Below are 22131 nucleotides of genomic sequence, written 5' to 3' on the forward strand. Positions count from 1 at the left end.
GCTGGTAATATATGCTCACCTTGCTCGTTACACTTGACATAAACAGTTGCGAGCACGTGGACGCACGATCAGGGGACCATGAACGCTATTACCTTTACGAGCAAACGCATTTCCTGGACGCGTTACCATCGTTCCTCCTTCCTCCAAGGAAGCCGCTTATACAGTTAGACGACCGAAAGAAAGGACGACACGATAATGAACCGAGATTAATTCGTTTGCACAGTGAAAACGATTCGCATCTTTTTACAAGATATTCAACGCGGTTTAAAACGATTCGCACAATGGAAAATGGAAAATCTCGGTTCCGTTACAGCTTTCTGAGAGTAGAATTCCTAAATCATAGAATTCGTAAGAATAACTCTTATTTCAGACCCGTGATTTCTAGAACAGCTCGCTTTCTTGCGATCGAGGCTACTGGTTTACACCTCATTCACTTTTGTCCATCTATCATCCACGAATTTCTCTAATATTCCTAATATGGATGTCATAGTTCATTGACTCAGCCTCGAGCATCTTCTCGAGCTTCACAGGAAGTAGCGTTATTGAGAATTAAATTCAAGATGAATAATATCCTGGTCGCATTTACGGAGGAAAGAGGAAATTAAGGAAAGAGGGAAGGAAAATTCCGCGTAATGGGAATGGAACGTGTGATGAGGTACAAGGGAAGGAAAAAATGGTTGTGCACTGAATAATTCTTCTAATTTTATTCAAAAGCATAAAACATGTCGTTAAAAGTACATTAGCGAATGTAAAATAATACTGCATGAACCATCTTTGGACATTTTATCATTTATGAAATATACAAAATTTTTGTGTCCACTGCATCAGTCTCAAAGCATCCATTTTGAAAGAGTTAATTACACTCTTGGTTCAACTATTTTTCATCCAAACGAAATTCCTTCCACTTCGTTTGTTCTTTCCCTCCTCTTCCCTGTTATCATAAACATCGACGACCTCTCTGATCACGTGCTGTGTGTACGGTTCAAAATCACTGCCGTAGAAACCTTTGTAGGGTCTATGATGAAAATGCTGCTGTTCGTAATGAGGGAATCCTCCAGCTGGTTGCTCCTGTCCATACGTATGAAATCCTGTCCCTGGATAGGGTGCAGAGGCGGTGGAGAACAAGGAGTTCCAACCAAGAAGACCACTAATGAACAGTGCTATCTTGGTCAGCAGCAGCGCCTTCTTTGTGAATAACAATAAAAGACCGAAGAGCAGTGGAATCAGCGAAACCAGATTGAATTTGAATCCTAAGAGAAAGGGTATCAACAAATGTCTCAGCATTTGTCTTCCTGGAACCAAAAAATTCACGTACAATTTGTATTTATCGCAATATTTATGCAAAGTTACATCACGTATATGATTCGATAATAAAAGATCTAGAGTGATCCAGAATCTCAGAGAACGCCTCGATTCTTCAGCATGAATGGCCTTGGCCGTGCTGCCTACTGGAGGTAGTTGCTGAAAGCAGGTGGCGAACGCCGCGTCAGCAAGGATTCAAACCTTGGAGAACGACGGGTTCGTTTCCAAGCTGACAAGGTAAATGGTAAATGGAGGATACCATGACTACTCGAATCGAATCACTTACGCTTATCAAGGTTAAAATACCCTTAAACCCACCTGGACCAGCATGTCTGTCACTAAAGGTCGCTGCCCTTTCATCGATCACAAACTCTAACAACCCATTTCCATTTAACATCGGCCCAGCGCGTAACTGTAGTCCAGGGTACAGGTTATCCAGATTCCATTTCAAACTCCTACGTTCCATTAATCTAGTAGCAGCTTTCGCGATGTTCCCAAAATCCTTGGGATCATAATCCCAGTCTAGAAGCTCTCTGCCATAACCATCGGCTCTCTCCAAATGAACCTCGCCGAAATCAAGATCGTCTTTCTGATTGAGCAACTGAAGGGCGCTCAAAGTGCCTCGATTCACGCACTCGAATGTACCGAATTCTTTTCTCGCCATGCACGAACCAAATGCTTCGTCGAACGTCGCCGGATCGTCGTTGTTCAGAATGGGCACCTCCGTCGGCTCCATGATCACCGTGATCCCCGTCGACACGAAGACCAACAGGCAAAGGCTACGCAACTCGCGTTTCATGCCGATGACGAAGCAGCCTCGGGCGTTTCAAAGCGGATGAAAATAAACTCGGGGAGGATGGCCGGTGAAAGTTGATAAGCTTTTCGTGTGAACCGTCGATGAAAGTTCCACTGCGCGCGGGAAAGAGGAATCAATTAAATCCATTGCTTCGTTCGGGGGGAAAAAGAATCCGCGTGGCAACGGACTCGTCCAGCAAGAAATACTTTGATCATCGATCGTTTGGAATGGAGTCGAGAAAATTAAAAAAAAGAATGGGAAAATTAAACTAAAAAAATTTATAATTTCTCTTGAACTTCATTTCACCGATTTTTATCGATCCTATACTGATTTTCTGTCGATTCTCACCTAACGAAGACGCTCTTCATCCCTCTCATTCCACACCACAAATTGCCACATTATCGACGCCGAGATTACGCGACAGAGGAAACTCAAAACGAAGCAGAAGAAATACGATCGAGTTCCGAAACAATACTGTTGATCCAGCAACCACGATCACCGGGCTATATAGGCGTCAAGGGGGCGTTCACACGCGACGAAACAATAGGTTTCACTCGGTAGATCTCTGCGATCAGCGAAAGTACCTACACTTCCTTCGTCGTATTTCGTATACATGCTCGATACACCGGATGCACCCAGCCAGACCAATTTCCATTGGATCATCCGGTGAATCTTATTAACCCGTCAAAACGTCGAGAAGCAAGAAAGAGAAACTCAGATAAACGACATTTGTGGTCAGAAAAGACCTCCATGGACGATCAATTCGCACGAAGAAAGTACAAACTAGATAGACAAACACCGATGGTGTTAATGCAATTGCGACTAATTAGCATATTTTAGTGATGTCCCCGAGAGACATCAACGCATGGACAGCAGAGGAAGAAGCATTTCGGGTATGGTTTTCGTATAAAATTAAGATTTATTTATAAATAATTTGATAAGTTACATGGCAACCCCTTTGGGGCGGTGTATAAATAATCATTGGATGAAATCTGGTGGCCCTGTGCAGGTACTGACTACGAGTCCGGCCGCGTTGGACCCGGTATCTCCGATCGAGATCGTTCCGAAGCATCGACCTCTGAACGATTACCGCACCGGTTGCTCGAGACTGCGCGACTACCACCATTCACTGTCCTTACAGTCCATTCTGTATTCTGTTTCTGTCCTAACGTCACCGTATTAAAATCCATTCATACTCAACCGTACCGTCATCCCAGTTACCGTTCTCTTCGTGTCCATTCAAAGGATGCGTGTTCACTTTCCTTCAAGGAAAATGAGACATTAAATTGACGATACAATTGAATATAAACGGAGCCCAATAAAAATTATTCGAACGACACCGAGAGTGTCTGATTCGAACAGCCTCTCTCACTGGTGAACAGAGTCTATCGTCACGGTTCGTCACGTTTGGTCACTAGTCACGTAGAGTTCGCGTGTTTCCACGAAACGAATGCCGATCGTACGGTCGTTCCTGGGTCGTTTCCGTACGAATGTCGAGGGACTTAGTCGCGCAGCCGTCGGGTGATCGCCACCGGCTGAACGATCACTTTGGCGAACGAAGGTAGAGAGTTGATGAAACGAAGTGGTGTCACTGCTGAGAGCTATTCAGCTGGTTTGTACGCGTTGTACGCCAGCTCGGATCCAACCGATCTCGCCCAGCCGTGATGATCGTGGTGTTCTTCGTGGCCGTAGGAGTGGACAGGGTGAGCGACGACCTCGTAACTCTGCTGCTTGTTGCCAAGAAGCTTTTGCAGACCGATGATCGCGCTGATGATCAAAGCGATCTTGCCGATCACGAGGGCTTTCAGGGCTAGAAGAGCCAGACCACCCAGGGCGATCGGGATCAGAGCTGCAGCCTTCAGTTTCAAGAGCAGCAGGATCGGCAGAAGGGATTTCACGATCTTCTTCTTCTTTCCACGTGCTGTAGCAGGATCGAGAGGTAATTAGATAAAATGATTTGGATAGATGATTATTTTTGGATTAAGGATAATAAATACCTTCATCGAACGAGCGGGAGACTTCCTCGGGAAGACTCAGTTCCACGGTGTGGGTGGAGAGGAACTTGCCAGCTCTGTCCAAGATAGCTTCATCGATCGCAGCTTCCTTAGCCACGATTTCAGCGGGCAGGGTGCTTTCGATGTCGTTCAAGGACCTCGCGTTGTCTGCCCGACTGGAAGGTAAAATCCTCGATTGAATTGCGAGCGGATCGATTCCGTGAATCTCACTCTACCGCGACCACCGAAGTCGATCACTTTCACCCGCTCGATTCTTACCTGTTCTTAGCCTCGTCGGTCTGCACGATCTTGAATCCGTCGACGACTTCGATGTCGGCCGATCGGGCTGCTCTGTCGACGAAACGCAGCGCCTTCAGCTTCAAGCACACCGTGACATCCTCTTCCCCGGAACAGGAGGAGTAAACGTCCAAAGCTTCCTCGAGGATCGACGGCTGATGGGCGACGTCCTGTCCGGCTGGTGCAGCCGTGACCGAAGCGGCGATCACCGCGGCGATTATCGCGTACTTGAACATTTTAATCACCCGAATGGAGATGAATCGAAGGGGAGCAAAACGTAACCGGAACTTCTCGTTATCGATCCTCCCTTCGCGTGCTGACTGCAACAACAACTCTGCGACGATCGTATCGACACTGACCGAAAGAATCACGATTGCTGCCTTTTATCCTCGTCGCGAAAGGGGCCCGCGTACGTTTTTGAAATTTTGATGGCCCCCACCGGTTGGCCACCGCCTGACGCTGGGTTACAACCCATACGAGCTATTGGTTCTCCTCCAGGCGGTTCGTCCCGTGTTTCTCTGTCGCGCGCGTCTCCCGTTTACGCTCCTCCACACGGTCAGGCGAGCGCGAGCGTTCGCGGTCCTTCTCGCTTCTCTCCTCTCCGAGGAGAGGAGAGGTAAAACGAACCGACTTACTGACCATCGGTGTATTCGAACCAGCCCTGAGTGTGCACGCGCGCACCACGGACCACCGATGGGTCCGATGAGAATGGGAGAGAGGAAAACGCTCGGAAGATGCTTGCCCACTCGTCTCGGCCCTTTTCCAACCGCGGAGATACGACCACCTTCGAGTTGGAAGGTCCAGCGCGGGGCCAAAGGTGGGTTTCATTTTAAGGGGACATCGATGGAACGCGGTTTTCAGCTTTAGGCGTTTCCGGTAAGAGCGGATTCATTATTCAATCATGGTCTGTAGGCAGGGGATCCTGATTAGATTCCTGTTTCAAAGGAATAATCTTTTTAGAGAAATTCTTTTCCAACCGATTGGTATTGATAACTTTCTTCAAATTCACATTGTCCGCGGACAGCAAAGAGAAATAAATTTCCATAGAGTTCGGTTACTTTCTCGTTCCGGGGTACCATATTTGTTCTCAAAGAGAGACTTGGGACGCAAGGTGTATTTAGAAATCGAATATTCAGGGTCAATGATATTCACGGTGCTGGGAACTCGATCGTAATGGATTCTCGCTGCGTTGTCGCAAAATCGTTCTATAAATATCCCGTGGGCTCGTGTTGCTCTCTCATCACTCTAGAGAGAAGACATTAACGCAAAAGTTGTGCGTTTACAGTCCTTTCTCTCGAATCGATTAACACTGGAACTGGAAACTCAAAAGTAAACGTGTCATGAAGATCGCTGAAACGGATGTACGATCGGCTACGAGCACACAGTGTCCCTTTTCGAAAGGTAAGGTGTTAATTACATTCACAGAGAGAAGTCTACTAATTTTGTCGGTCAGTAGCACTCTACGGATCGTTCTACGAACGTGTCGCTGATTCGAGTAACAAGAATATCGCGTTGGTACATTGAATCGATCCATTTCTTGCTTGAAAATCGAAACGAAAATGTGCTAGGACCAAGGACGATAACCGTGTCGCGATTTCCCTTTCAACAGGCCAGCAGAATAAGGCCTCGCGTTGCGTAGAGACGATGCTTCGATCTCACGCCTCCGCAACTTTCTTCGTCGCGGCGGATCGCGACCTCCTATCGAGCGGATTGCACGCTTTCCGCCCGTGTAGCTTCGAAATTCCTATGCCTCATTTGAATTTCATTCAGGACACGTCATATACTGGATTCGTAATCTGAATCTCGATATCCTGGAATTTCTTAACTGTAATTCCACGATTAGATGGACATTTCCATTTGGAAAGGTTCGAAATTACATTACCGATGAAATGGTAAAATTATGATTTTAAAGAAATCATGTACCGCTAGGAATGTTTAATCATCAGACACGATCACCTTCCTCAGTATTCAAATTGTGTTCTAAAAAAGATTTTCGAAATTATTCGATCGTTATATCTGGTGCAGTAATTTGTAATTTTTCAAATTGCCTAAAAATGGCCCCTCCGCATAGAAATACCCCCTCGAACGACGCATTCCCATGCTGTTTCTCTCTCTCCCCCGTCCCCAGCCTCTCATTCATCAGTATCGGGGCGTAGTCGAACACTAAAACCGTCGCTTCCTCTCTTTCTTTGAAATCAATGTATTTGTGCGACACTCGCGAGGAACGTTTAACGGTTTTTCATGGAATGTCCGTGGTGCTTGGTGGACGAGTTGGGTTCGCGCCAGACCTCCTCAAGGGGAACAAACGGCCGCGCCTCGATGTGACCCCGAAGACGTCTCGCCTAGAAAAATGTATATGAAGAAAGAAAAAGATGAGAGGTACGTTATTTTCCCATAAACCGTAGGTACGATTACGAGCGACTTTCTCCCTGTTTAAAAACGTTCAAATTCCTTTGAATCCACATTAACTTAGTGATCTATGTTTTAATTAGATTAGACATTCGTTAAAATCTCACAAGGCATTCGAATAGTATTATTTATACGAGGTGGCAAATGGAAAGCTTAATTTAAGAATGAAACGACTGCAAAATCTCCATTTTCTTTATGACAATCGTGTGTTAAATCGAAAAATGAAATAACATATTCCGAATAATTGGCGAGCAGAAATTTCCATTAGGACAGTCAACGCGTTAATAATTCTCCTTAAAGTGTGCCGCATTATATACGTGTCTTTTCTACTGCAACATCGAACGTCTGAAGAATCGATTGAAATTCTAATACCGCAACTGACCGAAGGAAATCGCTGTCACGAGTGACAGGTACAACTGTCTGCTGTGTAAATCGAAAGTGTCTACGACAGTGTCGGGGTATCAATGAAAAAGAGGATGAAATAAAAGAAGGAGGATACGAACGCAGAATCACCGACGTTACAGAAGACTTTCACTTTATCTCGATCGCTAACGAACGACGATTTCGATTCTTCTTTTTGGCGAGACCGGTGATCGAGAGGATCGAGACAATCGATCGACTGATCGACGAATCGTGTCACGAACGAGCGTGCACCACGTGACAACACCTAGACGGGATTAGGAACGGCTAGGATTGTTTTTAATTAGACGATTTTCGTGGACCGATACGCTAATCCCGATGGTATAACGAGGCGTGTACGAGCTTCTACGCGGCTGGTAATGGAACACTTTCCTCTCGACGACGCCGGCGAGAGTGAACTCAGCCGAGGATCGAGGTCAGGTCAAGGCCCCCATGGAGCAAAGCCTGCAGCTTCTCGTTCTTTTCTTTATTTCTTCCTCCCCTTCTGTACGGGCGTAAGGCGCCTGGTGGGTGCAGTCGCTAACCCACTCAGGTTAGCTTTTTCGTCCCAATATCAACGTTCCTTACGCCGACAAAGTGTTGGGTCTTCCTGGATCCGAACACAATGATTTTCAACCCCCTTGGTGACTGCTGAGAAGTGGATATTTTATTTTTGCGCAATTTGCACCCTTTACCACCGCCGATATAAGCTGAAGCTTCGGAACAGCAAAGGGTGTTATTAACCCCTCAAGGCTCACTTTCGACAATAACCTCCCCTTCTGTAAACCCTCCTTGTATCAGGTATATGCAAAAATAATGGTAATTTTCTTATTACAAGTTGGTACTGATTTGAGAGAATTGAAATTTGATTGAAATAATGGTAATGGTATTAATTAAAATTTCTAGGGTGGTGATCAACGCGTTAATGACTATGAATGAACGTGATTGGAACTTTTTAATTCCCCTGTAAAGAACAAAACGAAGACAGCCGACTGGCAGAAGAAGGAGAAAAATAGAAGTAAAACTTTCCATTACTCGAATGAACGAATTTCAATCTTTTTTATCGTCCTCTTATCTTCCAACTTTTCCTTGGTTTCAGCTCAGACGAAAAACGGGAGAGAAGAATGTCAGGGAAAACTCGAACGAAATCTAACGCATTCCACGTGTCAGAAATGATTGACAGGAGCTGGAAGAAATCGGGAACACCCGCTGAAAAGCCGTAGTTCAATCGGAACGATTACCATTAATTACCACCGAGTCCCGATTCCGACGTTCCACTTGAAAACACTTTGACCTACTTCCAGATCGATCCGAATCGAACCTCGATTACCAAACGTCGGCCTATAAGAAATCAAACGAAACGTTTCCTAGCTTCGAGTCCTTTGTTACGTCGGCCCACGTGTTGACGGTTCGCAGCGGAAAGAAGATAGAGAAAAGGAGGTGAAGGATTCCAGGTGACTTTCGGAAGTCTCTAGAAGGGCGGAGAATCGTTCGGAACGGGACCACCTGACCCAAGATCTTCTCCAGGATCGATGAACCTGCTCGAGGCGAAGGTAGAAGGGAGATCGATCGACGAAGAAGAGGGGAGTTGAAGACGAAGAAAGAGACACAGCTTTTTCTCCGGAATGGTAGAGAGTGTTAGGCGCAGCTTGAAAAGGCTCAGCGCGGATGCTGACTGGCCTGGTCGGCCTGTTCGGCCTGGTTTACTTCCTCCTGTGTCTGATCCGCACGTGTACTCGTGTATGTAACCCACACACACGCAGTTAAGCTTCCAGGTCCCGAGCAAGTGCGTAAGGTGTTCGTGCGTTTCCAGTATGTAGGTAACGAGAGACTCTACTCTCCTCGCAGGAGGAAGAAGGCGGAAGCGCGCCTGCTCTCCTGGCCTGCATCGAACGATTAACAGGGTAATCATTATGAGCGTTGCAATTGAAATTTTCTATTTTCTCTCATTTCCGCGATTACTTTCGATGAATCTTGAAATTATCATAATTGATTCATCGCTAAAGTGCGTTCGATGGAGGAAGGGTGTATAGAATCGCTGACACAAACGTGTTAATCTTAATATATTTTCATATCTATAAATATACATAGCTGCCTCGCGGCTGCACGCTGAATAATAAATACTGAGGATGATACGATCGAGCGATTGTCGCTCGCGAGAGAGGAAGCCGGGCGTCGTGGAGAGTAACGAGAGGAAGAAGAAGTGAGGATGAAGAAGAAGGTGAAGAAGGCGAACGATCGAGGAGGAAAGCGACGCCCGACGAGGATCACGCGGGTGCTTCGTGAAAGCGAAGTCTAATGAGATTACGACGGGTCGCCTTTGTTTTCCTAGGTAGACGCCGGCTTGTAAGCGGAATAAGCGAGGTCGTGACTCGATCTCGCCCATCCGCTCGATCCGTGCCCTCCGGCCACTTGAACGACCTCGTGACCCCCGTGATCCCCGCCACCGGATACCAGCTTCTTCAAGCCGATGATGGAAGCCAAGACCAACGCCAATTTGCTGACGATCAACGCCTTGCCGGCTAGAAGGGCGAGCGCACCCAACGCCAAGGGCACCAGGGTGCCGCCGATCAGCAGGGGGATGGCCAACAGACCGCTCATATTCTTCTTCTTCTTGCGACCTAGAAGAAACGTACGAATTAAGTAATAGAATATGTTTCTCATGAACAGTTCCATTCGAAGAGTGGGCCACACGGTCTACTGGACTGGGAAAACGGAACCGGAATCATTATTTCGGATGACTGCGTTAACGAATCGACTCGACCGAGTCTGCGAACTCATTGCTCGAACGTCGACACGGATTATGGATAATTAATCTCGCGATCTCACCTTCTTCCACGAGGCTACGTTGAAGTTCCTCGACGTTCGGTAACTTCAGCTTCAGCGTGTGACTCTGAAAGAATTTCACGACCTTGTCGTAGATCATGGCGTTCAACGCGTCCTCCTTGTCGTCTAACGCCCTTGGAAGGTTGGCTTCGATCTCTTGGAAGGATTTTGGCGCTTCTTCCTCGCCTGAGACAGGATCCTCTTGAACGAACGTCACCCCGTCCGCGACGTTCAACTGGGAGCTCCTGGACACCCTGTCCATCGCCGACAACAGTCTCACTTTCAGGCAGGGACTGAGCTCCTCGTCTGCGCACTCCTTGTAGATCTGGTACATCTGTCGTAGATCTCCGAACACGTTACTGTTGCCGGTAGACCTGGCGGTTTCCTCGTTAATGGAGTTGCTGGTCGGGTTGGTATCGGCTGACCTTGCCGAGGCCATCGCCACTAGCAGAGCCAGGTACACGGAACAGCAAGCGATCAGTCTCATCTTTCTTGCGCAAGAGAACCTAGAATCGTTCGAATCTGTTATATAAGAATCGTCCACCGAAGCTGTGTTCCTCGTTGGTTCATCAAATTATCCCATCGTAGGCTTGAAACTTTCCTGAAGTCACTTTGTTCGTCACAGTACCTACCAAAAGAGGAATACGATCGCGCGATTCGATGCGAATCAGAGGAGGGCAAAATTCGTCTTCTTCTACTCCTTCACGGACGATAAACCTCGAGGATTTCTGAATAGATTAATAGCGTTAACCACCACAACTTTGGTAGCTCGACGCCGCGAGATGCGTGCGTACTGGAGAGCACTGAAACTGGACTGTCCGTAACGGAAGCCCTGCCCTAGCTCTATATATCTGGTCAGGTGTGCGTGGCTGGCGATATTCTCCCCACCGTGGCCACCGGTACGAACACCACCATTGTGGGAGCATTTTCATTGCCAAGGATCACTTTAGAGAGGATCGAGTCTGGTTAACCACCTGGGGACGGAAGAGTAGAGAGCAGAATTCTTACCGATCAGGCCCTGGAATTCGTTCCCTCCTTTTGCTAGCGGCACCCCACCAGTCCTGAACGATAAAACCGACGCGACGATTCCAACGAATCGTTTCGCTGCTCTCGAGAGGAACGACGCTGTACTCGCCCTTGTCGTACGACTCGTTAGATCCGACCGGTCTAACCACATCGCGAGCACACCGCTTCGGACTGTCCCTCGCTCCGAAGCTGGTACTCGCTCGTTGTCGCCCACGTGGACGAGGAACGAGTCCTTTTGTTTGCGATTTTATCCATGGAATCTCGATAAGTATGAAATCGAAAGCATGCTCGGTTAGATTCTCAAGTGGAAGATCGAAAGATTTCGAAGTGGACTATTAACGGTAAGGTCGTTAAAACCGTGGTGATCAGAGATTCAAGAGTCTACCCACGGTCAGAAATAGAAACCTCGTTGTCTAATCGAATGCTGTACCGTTAAACCAATCAAACGATCTGATCGAAGCTTTTCCCTCTTATCCTGCGGCGCCTCCGCATCCTTACCATTTTCGTCCTGTCCGACAGCGGCGTGCCAGCCTCTAGGTAACTGGGTCACACCAAGTGAAAACACGTTACACGTAGATACGCGTAGGCATGGCTTCTGCGTAGAGGTATGGGGGTCAGGGGAGATACGGTTCTCTTAATGTCCAGGTTCATGAGCGCAGTGAAGCATCGGAAGGCACCGAGGCAAGACTGAAATTTTCGGTGGGGAACTGGCCCTGTTCCGATTTCTTTTCTTTTCTTTCTTAACAGCCATCTTTGCTTCTCTTTTTTCCTTTTTCTTCTCTCTGTCCCACGCTGGTCGACTCATCGAATCGACCAATGATTCGGCAAATTCATGATGCGCCGACAGGATCGAACGAGGACACCCGAGGACGATAAACAAACGTTCGACGAAAAATACGCGTTTTACCGATTTCTCGGTCACGTACGTGACATGGAAATCATCCTGCCGGCGAAAGCGAGATATCGAACACCCTCCAACGTCTGACCATTTCCGGTTCAACGATCCGCGATCTTGAATACTATCGGACGGTGATTTTCTGCATCGCGATTCCGCTTGATGAGACTCGTCACGAGTCACTTGTTCCCCAATGAAAACGGTCGTTATTGTGTTCGTTGGCCGCGCGCGGGTAACATTATTATTCCCGGTATGCAGGTTACCGGTTTGAAGTTCACGGCATCGAGCATCCGGTTTCGCCGTCCCGCCACGGTAATGAAGGCGGTTTGCGGAAAAAAACGGCAGCTTTTACGAGCCATTAAGTGACCGATCAACGTAGCTAGGTCAGTAGTGGCAATCTCGAACGCAGCGGAACGGCCATCAATTTCGCCGGGCATTAACCATCGAGGAGCGTCATAATCGAAATTACGATTTTCTTATGGGATAATCGAGAAGTTTCACGACTTCTTTCTCATAAACGTACACTATAATTAACCTGGGCCATTATCGACGTATACTTTCTACTCGCTTCGCGGTTGTTTTCCCCCCCGTTGCTTGTTAGATGTTATCTGGTTCAGGTATCGAACGATGCACCGATGCGTTCCTATACTACTTTCACTCGTTTTCATAGGTATCGATGAAAAGAAAGCACGTCGCATCGGTGCAAGCGTTTGGTAAATGGATGACACGTGATTGGAAACGTTCTCCGATAGATTATACGTTCCTGTGTCCTGCAGGGACATTGTTTCTCTTATGCATTTGAGTCATATGTTTTTCTTTGGGACAAGACGCAACGCGCCGTTCGTCATCTCTTTATTACAAAGAACAATGTGAGGCAATAACAATAGCACACGATCGAATGGATAAAATTAAATAAATACTAGAACAGGCGTTAGGCGCAATGAATAAATAACAATTTACGCTATACATGGGGAACGAGTATCTCGCGGAGGTACTGGTTCGTTGTTGATCAAGAAGAGAGCGACAGAGTGATAGATCGAGAGGATTCGAGTTATCGAGGAGGATAGGAAGAATAAATATGTATAAAATAGAGAGGAAGACGGGGAAATCGAGGAAACGAGGAAAGTGGTTAGGAAAAGAAAGAAGAGAGGAAAGTGATAGACGCCGAAGGACAACGGAACTCTCTACGAAATTCTTCATGCTTGTGGTTGTGGTTGATGAGCGCGGTAGGCCATTTCGTGGGAATCCTGTGGTAAACTCCTTGCCCAGCCGTGGCCACTGCTGCCAGAATAGCCGCCACCATAGTCGGCGCCACCGCCACCACCACCGTAACCACCATGGCCTTCGTCATGGCTGACGACGTGGCTGCTGCTATGATGAGGATGCGACACCACCTCGTACGTCACGTGCTTTCCGCTCGAGCTGAGGAGCTTCTTCAGTCCGATGATGGCCGATATCACCAGGGCTATTTTACCGACGAGCAGAGCCTTACCAGCGATCGCCGCGATCGCACCCAAGGCTAGTGGCAACAGGGCTGCGGCCTTCAGGGCGAGGGCCATCATCAACGGGCCGAGAATTTTCTGGGCCTTCTCTGTAATCGAGTAATGGTAATTAAATACCCACGTCGTGCTTTAACCGTCGAATGGCGGACGCGATAAAATTTCGGAACGAGCGAAGATAAGAGCGCTGGGGATAACCTGGTCTGAAATTTCTCAGCGAGTACAATCGTACGATTAAACAACGTTCCCACGAGAAGAGCGGGAAGTAACGCGACCCGACCTTTCTCAGGATGACTCCGGGGAATCTTGAAGTGGAATAGGCGAAGGTCAAGGCGAAGTACCCCGTTGCAGGATGGAAAGTATGTCAAAAATCTCACGCGGCGAGAGATCTCCCGCAGAGGTCCGTCTCTCTTTCGCCTCGCGTGTAACCCTTTCCTCGTTCTACGCTCTCGAGGAGTTTCAAGGGGAAGCGGAACCAGTTCCTCAGTGGGTCAACGTCTCGCGACCAGCTTCCCCAGCGTATCGTCATCGTTGTCTTCTCGAATAGAGCGACCACGAGAGCCGAGGAACTCGGCACGATGCAACTGTTACCGACAAAGCGAATCCCGGTTAACCCGTTCCTCGCGTTAATTACCGCCACCGAGCGTGTAATTGGTCGGTCACGTGACCCCGGATCGAACTCCTCAATGGCACCTTGTTTCTGGTAATTAACGATACTACACGAGAGGAAACAATGAATGGGTAATTAAGCACACTAGTAAGATGGTAATTTGAAGAAGTTAAAAGATAACCAAGTGTCCTATTGTCTGACGCTTTTACGCGTTGATGACGATGGGGGTCAACCGTATTAGGCATGCATATTATTAAACCGAGCTAACCTTAATCTCGTACTAATGAAATCAATGATTCGTAACTTGTCCATTACCACCGCGATCCGTGTCTATATATGTTTGAAGGTTTCGTTTAAAAATTGCAAAGAAATGTTTCTTTGAGTTTATACTCACTTTTCTTGCCACGACTCTCGACAGCATTGTCAGTGAAGTCTTCGAAGCTTCGACCAGCTGATTCAATGGCGCCAAGGATGTCGGTACCCTTGAGGTCAACCTTGACCGTGTGGGTCCTGAGGAACCTTCCTAGACGATCGAACAACAGCGTATCCAAATCGCTGGACTCGATGGATCTGTAAAATCGCGTTAAAAATTAATTACAAAAAATCACGACTACAAGATCGAACACAAGATCAACGAAGTTCGATTTCATTCCTCGAAAGACATTTCCCTTGTCTCAGGAAAAATAAAACCAACCTAGGTGCGCCTTCTTCGGTGTTCAAAGTCCTGACCACGGTGATGCCGTCCGTGAGCGTGATATCCTCTTTGTCCGCGAGCATTTTGTCCACGTATGAGAATACTTTGTACTTGATGCAGTTGATCGATTCCTTCTTCAGGCAATCGGTGTAGATCGTCGCCATCAGGTCATTCTCGTTTCCAGGCTTGTCGTTGGCCGGCAACGCGACAGCCAGCACCGGAAGTAGCCACAGAACGTTCACAAAGTACTTGCTCATTGTTCCGATCGAATCACCGATTCGTATGCCGAACGGATACCGACGTTTGTTGACAGTTTTGTACCGAGGAGGCTGTATATCCTGTGCGCGAGTAGTATCGCACCGGTTGTTGTCAGACGGTGAACGTGGACGCCAGGATGAGCGTCGATCGAGGCCTCGTGTGTTACATCCAAAAGAGGTTGCTTTGCTTTTATACCGAAGTATCGCACGAGGGGAGACCTCGTGGGCACGGGCCACCAAGAGTTCGCTCGAGCTCGCTCGTCGTACGATCCCCTCTATCTCTTCTCTCTCTCCTCTCTCCTACCCCTCTCTTCGATCGAATCCTCCGGGGCCTCTCTACGATCACATAAGCCTTCCTCCTTCGTTCGTTCGTCATCCCTCTCCTTTCTCGAATCTCCTTATTTTAGCAGGACAAAAAAAAAAAGATGTCCGTCTTTCCGAGGGAAAAGAATAAGAGCAGAGGGAGGGAGATATCAATTTCTTTTTTGAATCTGTGCCTTCGTAGGGCATTCTTTAACCCTTTCGATGTGACTCTTGAAAAGGTTTCTCACCCTTTACTAATTTTCCACAGAAATTATTTAATATATGTCATCGTGAATTTCTTAATTTTAAGTGAAATCGTGTTTTTACGATTGAGACCTGCAAAAGTGGATGATGGTCTGTAAATTTAAAAATTTCTGTAATAGCGTCTTTTCTATGGGCATGTATATCGAGCAACCTAATAGAAGATGGACGCACTTGCATTTTCTTTCTGGTACCCATCGCGTTCCCCTGATTGAATCCTCGTTTCCTTCGTCTGTGGAAGACCTACTTCGCTCTCCGTTAAGGTCCAATGGCAGAGGTATACCTCTCTTCCGTCCCCATCGAATCGCTCATTGAACGAGGGAAATCTACTCGCTGGAGGTTGCGGGGAAGGGTACAGCAAACGAGCTCCCTTGTGATTTCTCGCACGACTTCACGTGTCTCTTCCCCGTTCCTCCTTCTTGATCTATCATTACCATGAGAGTGATTCAAGTGCACGGTGTATCCCTGTCGCGAATTCTGACAGGTCTTCTTCAACGGAAATTCGCGGTTGACAACGTTACCATGTCAGCTAAGGAGAGACGGGTGCAAAACGAAACCTTGACCCAATTTTCAACGGCTAACGTAGCCGAATGGTGTCTGATATGAAAATTTTCGAATTCGTATTCTTAGAAGGTGTCAGAAAGTCGTCTGACACTATTTCTGATTCGTCTGAAGCCACCTAGACCGGTCCGAGGCTGATTACAGTTATACGGCATTTAATGTCGTTAAATTCTTTACGCGAAAGACGCTTAGAACCGTTCCGAGATCTTTATTTGCGACCAGCTGTTTGTTTATAGATCCTTAGCTGTCGTTTACGTCATTTTACCTCGGAACGTTTCAATATCCTCTATCGCTGTTCGTTAGAATCCTGTTGCAGCGACTAGAATCGTAGCTAACGATATCCAAAGTCGCGCACAACTGTTCGTACCTACCCATCTTCGTCCGCTGCTTACAGTTATACGACTTTAATGCCTTGGAATTCCTGCTGTGGGACACACTTCGAACTCCACTAGGCGATTTATTTACGATTTCAAGTAACTGTGTAGGATATTTGAAGCCACACAAATCTCAATCGAATTGATTGCTTTAGATTATTATCGAAGACCATCGGGTTAATTAGAAACCTATGAACATCTGCAGTTTACTAATCCTCGAAATTATGTTCAACGAATATAACTCGTTTTTTTTCGGACGATTCGCGGTTCGATCATAGACGATGGTCAATCGTTGTAGTCAGCATCGAAAAACCTTCATCGGCAGATGATGGACGCGAGATATTATCAGGGGAACGGGGTCGCTCACCCATTTACAACTGGGTCGAGTGCCGGGCGTTCATTTCGGCTGTTTCGTCTCTCTTCCTCGCGCCTCGTCCACCTGTCTCGATCGGTTCCCTTCCGTCGGCGTCCGATCGTCTCTGTTGCACCTCGAGGAGCGTCCAAGAGGACGTTCTCCGTTCGGCCGGTTTCGGGGATCAAGATCGAGCCCGGTCCTCGAGAGCGAACGTCGCCCCGGGCGAAATCATCCACCTGACGCGCGGCTCGAAGCTTCGTCGAGCGTTTACGTGCCGATACACGCGTGCACGTGAACAAAAGCGAACGTATCCCAGGCGGCCGGTATCCTGAATGAAATCCTGCTTCGACCATTGTGCTTTCTTTCAAATTATTCTTATCCCAAATGGCAACGTTTGCTTTCGCGAGGATTTAACCAGAATTTTCTTGGAGTAGTTTAAAAATTTATGTATAGAATTTTATAACTATCTATCCGAGCGGAATGAAAAGTTACGAAGCTGATGCGAGGGGAACAGAGGTAGCAGCACACTTTCGGGTCGATCAAGAAAGTCGCTGAAAGTCGAGATCCACGCTCATCGAAAGTACACGTGCACGAAGATGAGAGATGAAAGAAGAGGTTCACGAATCGTGGGTCAGATCGTATAGATTTCTGGGTGGATAGAAACGGAGGAACCGTCCGAGAGTCTAGCTCCACGCGAACGAAACCGCGGGAAAGAGTAACGGTGGACGATTGTTTCGAAATCCTCGTGGCAATGTTGAACGCATCGCGTGTCACCGAATTAAGACACGCGATCGTACCAGTTCTTCCTCGAGGACCTCCTTTCTTCTCTAATATATCGATTTTGATTTACGAAACGCGGAATGCGATAGATCGAAACACGCGTCCGACGCGGTTAACCCCGTTTCGTGGACGCACAGAAAATCGAGCGTCGTTTCGCAAAACTTTCCAATTTCCAGACTCGTTCGGGAACAGAATGTTCCACGAAAGAATCCGTGTCGCGCTTTTACCAGATTTTTACAGGTTCACGTGATTCGAATCACGCGATCGTCGAGCGACCAAGTTCCGAAGGGCCCCGTTCACGTATCGATTGAACATCGATTTATCGGCTCCGTTGGAGCTGGTATGCGGCTAATAAGGCACTAGGAAATCCAACAGCGAGCAGGGAATCTAGTAACCCAGTGACGCATGAGAAACTGCCGTCTACTAATCGTGACGTGAGAACCGTACCGAGATTCAGATACGAGCTCGTTCGGTTCTGGCGCTTTTACGACTCTCTAATAATGAGATAGAAGGACTCGAAGCTAGGTGAAATTCCGCTTTTGTGAATACCAAAAGAAAGTCTCTATTCATCAGCATCGCGAGCCGAGGCTCAGCGCCAATTTTCATGACATTTTCTTTCTCTGTTATTCTTTTCCTTGACGTTTGCCTTGCTTTTACATCGGACGACCGTTTAACGGGGCGAACGCGACGCGTTCTGATTTTTCTGTCCGCGTTCCCGTCGACGTTACACGGGATCGAAAGATTTACGAGGTCGACGGCCCGTGTAAACGTCAACCGGACGAAAAATTACGTTTCGAACGGGTTTCCCTTCACGTTTCTTCCCTTTATCACGATTAAAACGACTACCGCCATGAAAGTCCGTCGAACAAAAGGATTAGGTCTCATACTTTCTCTTGTACGGCTCCTCTTTAATTATGAATCGGAACATTTCGACGCGTTAAATACCGCGCGTCTCTTTGTGTATTCCTTCGTATTGATTCCTGTTAAAAAGGGATGGCGTAAAGAGAGAGAGAGCGGAGGGGACGAGTTACCTGAATACCGAGTCACGATTAATGTACCTCTTCTCTCCCCGCGTCACTTCGCCACTAACGAAAGTCTCCTCTTCCTTTCAAAATAATACCGCATCTTTTTTTTCCTCCGGATCCCTCACGATCCTGTCGCGATACAGGCGAACGTAACGAGCCGTGACACGAACGTTCTTCCTCTCTCGATTCGTTTCACCTTCGTTCTATCGAATAACATAATACTCGGAACATTGGACATAATTGGTACCTATCAGTGGTCCACTTATTTTTGTCACCGATCGAAGCCATCGTCAACTGTCGTCAGGTGTCACGGATCGCCTCCAGGCAGTAAGAAACGATGGAGAAAAGATTTCCTTTCCGTTTTACGTTCGCACCTTCCTCGACCGCTAATCAGCGGCTGTGCAAATACAGAGTTGTTCAGGTAAAAAGGATTTTTACTATCGGCCCCGAAGCAAGTTCCTCGCGATCGCGACGGAAGAAACGAGAATTTTGCGTCAACCTCCTTTCCACTCGCTCATTTTCCTCCTATCTGGGACTTAAGGACATCGTTCGCGAAAGATTTACTAGAATGTACGTCCCCTCGACCCGATTCGGAATGACGCGAGCCACGGTCTGTCGACCCGCGCGGGTCCCGAGGAAACCGCATCGCACGACCGGATGTGCACCTTGCCGGTGCACTTTCCCCTCGAGGCGCGCAGCCATCTGGCATTTCCATCTCGTCGTCCACCTCGGCCGGCTCGATTTCGCCCGCGAGATCGCGCCGCGACGAGAGAGCCAGGCCGGTTTCGAGGCCGTTGAAATTTCGCCGGTGAAACAGGAACAGCGACGGGCAGGGACGGAGAAGAAAAAAAAAAAAAAGCGATCGTTTCGGAGGTTCTCGGAAGGTTGGAAAGTCGGCGACGATCGTGATTTCTCTTTTCACCGTGGATCCGGGATGATTTCGTACGGAAGGAACTCGATTTCGACGGAAATCGATTGAGAACGAGACAAACTCTTTGTTATTTTTCTTTTCTTTTTCTATAAATTGTATTTGACGGTTCGTTGTCAACATTCGTTACAAATTAAAAAAAAAAAGACAATGATGATGAGAGCACTTCATGTCATTCAGGTAAGAGCACTTGAGAACAGAGTTCATCTAAATCGTACTGGACTAGATGGTGTTCAGCTTCGTGGTATTCGTTAAGAGATTAAACTGTGGTCGTGTGATTGCGCTTCGCAGCCGCGCTTACAAAATTCGTTAAGCTCGGATTCATCGAGCTAGAGCGCCGCGACTAGCCTCTATTCGTTTTCATTCTACACGCATAACGAATAATTATGATACGTATTATTTACACGGGACCGGATGGTCCCTGGTCCGCTTATTATTAAACAGAGGATAAATAAACAATAAATACAGTCGAAGGAATCGTCCCGATTCTATCGTGTCCTCGTGGATCGATGAGAAACGAAGAGGAAGAAGTGAGAAGGATAGGAAAGGAGGTAAGGAGAGTATGAAGAGAGAAGAGGAAGGTGGTGGAGATACTAAGAAAAACGTTAATGATGGTAGCCGGAGTACGCTTGATTCTGCGCGAAACCATGCCCATCGTCCCACGAGGCGCCGGACGACCATCCTCCGCTCGCAACTGGAGCGGACCAACCCCCGCTAGCTCCGGCTCCGTTCCATCCGTTGTAAGGAGTCATTTCGTGGTAAGAGTTCTTCGACCACAGAGACTTCAGCCCGATGAAAGCGGAAATGGCGAGGGAAATAAGGGATGCGAAGATCGCTTTCTTCGCTATAAGACCGATCGCGAAGTACGCGAGGGTGGCCAACGCTCCGATCTTCACTTTCGCGGCGATCAGAAGAGGGAGGATCGATTTCAGCATCTTCTTCTTTCCTCGACCTATAGCGAAGAAGAAAACAACGTTACGCTTGGACGATTTTGAGGATTCAAAGTAAGAATTTCGATAGATTTCTTTAAGTTTACCTTCGACGATTTCGTTGACCGCTTGACGCACCTCTTCCGGTGCCGAGTCGCTGAAGGCGCGAGCCGATTGCCCGATCTTCTCGAAAGTAGGCGCGAGATTGATCTATAGACACAGAAATATGAAAATTACATCAGACAATTTCCATAAGATCGATTACATCAACTGAACGAAATGCTTCAATTACCCTGAGACTACGTCCACTTAAGAATTCACCGGCTTCCTCGGTCACGAAATTCTCAAGAACGCTCTGTCTGTCGGCCACGTTATTAGCAGCGTCGATCTCCTGATCGTGAATCAATTCCTTGCCAGTTCTGGAGCTTCTCGTTTGTCCGTCTTCGTTCTTCACCAGACTAACACCACTGAACAGTTCCAAGTTGTCCTTGTCGAAGAACTCCTTCGCTTTTCTGTAGAGGCTCTTCTGCACGCAGGATATGCTGTCGCTCTTCAGGCAATCCTCGATGCTCTGCCCTGTCGTTAGGACGACGGCTGTCGTTAGAAACACGAACGCGAATAACTTCATGGTGGATGGAAGCAACTAAAGACGAATATCTCCGAACGGTGATACAGATACGAGTGGATAACCGACGTTTTCCGAAACCAGTCCCGTCGGTAGTGAAATTTCGTGTGGTCCATCGTACGATCTCTTAAGCTTATATTTGGCGGGCCCCTCCTCGACCCACGGTCCGCGTCGCCGCCCCACCTCTTGCCGCCTTTTGGTATTTTTTATTTCTCTCTATTTGCCGTGCACGAGCGTGTGCGTCGTCAGAAATGCTCGTGCACGTCGTCGGTGTCGTCGTTGACGAAAGTGCTTGTTCGAGCGACGGAAGCGGATAGGTGTTCCTCTGCGACGCCCATCGAGCCCCGCGACCTGCGACCTGCCCACACCAGACACGAATACGGTACCAAGGTGGGCTGGCCGACATATCTTCTCTTCCCTTTTATCTTTCGTCTAGGAATATTCCTACGGCTTTCTTCGCCCTACCTTCCCATCGCTCGTTGAACCGAGACAAACGAACATCGTGGACGTGGATCTGGAAGGAGGAGGTCCTAAAGGTGATTCAAAGGGCGATTTAGGGTCAATCTAAGTTGGAGATTAGACAGGGGAGAGTTAGAGGTGACCTAGATTAGAAAGCCAACCGAAAGTGACTAAATGGTACTATAGAGATTTCATAAATATAAAAGTTTTCTTTATAAACATTTATATTATGTATACGCGCGGAGTAGCCATCAACGCCTGTTTTCTCCCCGTCAAAAGAGAGTTTATGAAGGCAGGTAATTAACGAAGATTCTCCAATTAACAATAGCTCGTAGAGCGGTAAAACGTGTACCAGCTAACAGCACTAAACGCTGGCAGATAAAAGGTTAGCAGAAAAGTAGGGAACAACGGTAGAAGAAGACTAGACATGCAAATTCGGAACGGTCTTCGATCATTGGAAGAATCGCGGTGAACGGTTTACGAGTCCCGTCAGGCTGGTGATTTTTCCCAGGAAGTGTCGGAAATCG

The 22131-nt window shown here is 47.5% G+C and overlaps 4 protein-coding genes across 4 annotated transcripts; all 4 read right to left on the minus strand.

The window, feature by feature from the left end:
* Positions 1–3699: 3699 nt before the first annotated feature.
* Positions 3700–4637, minus strand: LOC114879334. Its single transcript, XM_029194164.2, has 3 exons — positions 4372–4637; positions 4096–4268; positions 3700–4019 (listed from the first exon to the last, which is right to left on the minus strand). Exons 1-3 carry the CDS (start codon positions 4623–4625, stop codon positions 3700–3702), a joined length of 747 nt encoding a protein of 248 aa, XP_029049997.2. The 5' UTR covers positions 4626–4637.
* A 4888-nt stretch (positions 4638–9525) lies between these two features.
* LOC114879333 lies at positions 9526–10510 on the minus strand. Its single transcript, XM_029194163.1, has 2 exons — positions 10027–10510; positions 9526–9818 (listed from the first exon to the last, which is right to left on the minus strand). Exons 1-2 carry the CDS (start codon positions 10508–10510, stop codon positions 9526–9528), a joined length of 777 nt encoding a protein of 258 aa, XP_029049996.1.
* Positions 10511–13140: 2630 nt separating this feature from the next.
* On the minus strand, positions 13141–15004 carry LOC114879336. The gene is made up of 3 exons (XM_029194167.2): positions 14748–15004; positions 14448–14623; positions 13141–13535 (listed from the first exon to the last, which is right to left on the minus strand). The coding sequence occupies exons 1-3, from the start codon at positions 15002–15004 to the stop codon at positions 13141–13143; spliced, it is 828 nt and encodes a 275-aa protein (XP_029050000.1).
* Positions 15005–20196: 5192 nt separating this feature from the next.
* Positions 20197–21148, minus strand: Osi6 (Osiris 6). The gene is made up of 3 exons (XM_029194178.2): positions 20813–21148; positions 20628–20730; positions 20197–20543 (listed from the first exon to the last, which is right to left on the minus strand). The coding sequence occupies exons 1-3, from the start codon at positions 21146–21148 to the stop codon at positions 20197–20199; spliced, it is 786 nt and encodes a 261-aa protein (XP_029050011.1).
* Positions 21149–22131: the final 983 nt, after the last annotated feature.

This window comes from Osmia bicornis, chromosome 9 (assembly GCF_907164935.1).
Source record: "Osmia bicornis bicornis chromosome 9, iOsmBic2.1, whole genome shotgun sequence".
NCBI classification, from domain to species: domain Eukaryota; kingdom Metazoa; phylum Arthropoda; class Insecta; order Hymenoptera; family Megachilidae; genus Osmia; species Osmia bicornis.

Coding starts and splice junctions, on each gene's coding strand:
- LOC114879334 (XM_029194164.2), bottom strand. CDS start 4,625: ATGTTCAAGTACGCGATAATCGCCGCGGTGATCGCCGCTTCGGTCACG. Junction 4,269..4,371: donor ACCGACGAGGCTAAGAACAG/GTAAGAATCGAG, acceptor TTTACCTTCCAG/TCGGGCAGACAACGCGAGGT. Junction 4,020..4,095: donor CTCCCGCTCGTTCGATGAAG/GTATTTATTATC, acceptor ATCCTGCTACAG/CACGTGGAAAGAAGAAGAAG.
- LOC114879333 (XM_029194163.1), bottom strand. CDS start 10,510: ATGAGACTGATCGCTTGCTGTTCCGTGTACCTGGCTCTGCTAGTGGCG. Junction 9,819..10,026: donor ACGTAGCCTCGTGGAAGAAG/GTGAGATCGCGA, acceptor CGTTTCTTCTAG/GTCGCAAGAAGAAGAAGAAT.
- LOC114879336 (XM_029194167.2), bottom strand. CDS start 15,004: ATGAGCAAGTACTTTGTGAACGTTCTGTGGCTACTTCCGGTGCTGGCT. Junction 14,624..14,747: donor ACCGAAGAAGGCGCACCTAG/GTTGGTTTTATT, acceptor GCGATTTTACAG/ATCCATCGAGTCCAGCGATT. Junction 13,536..14,447: donor CGAGAGTCGTGGCAAGAAAA/GTGAGTATAAAC, acceptor ACTCGATTACAG/AGAAGGCCCAGAAAATTCTC.
- Osi6 (XM_029194178.2), bottom strand. CDS start 21,148: ATGAAGTTATTCGCGTTCGTGTTTCTAACGACAGCCGTCGTCCTAACG. Junction 20,731..20,812: donor TAAGTGGACGTAGTCTCAGG/GTAATTGAAGCA, acceptor CTGTGTCTATAG/ATCAATCTCGCGCCTACTTT. Junction 20,544..20,627: donor GGTCAACGAAATCGTCGAAG/GTAAACTTAAAG, acceptor TCTTCGCTATAG/GTCGAGGAAAGAAGAAGATG.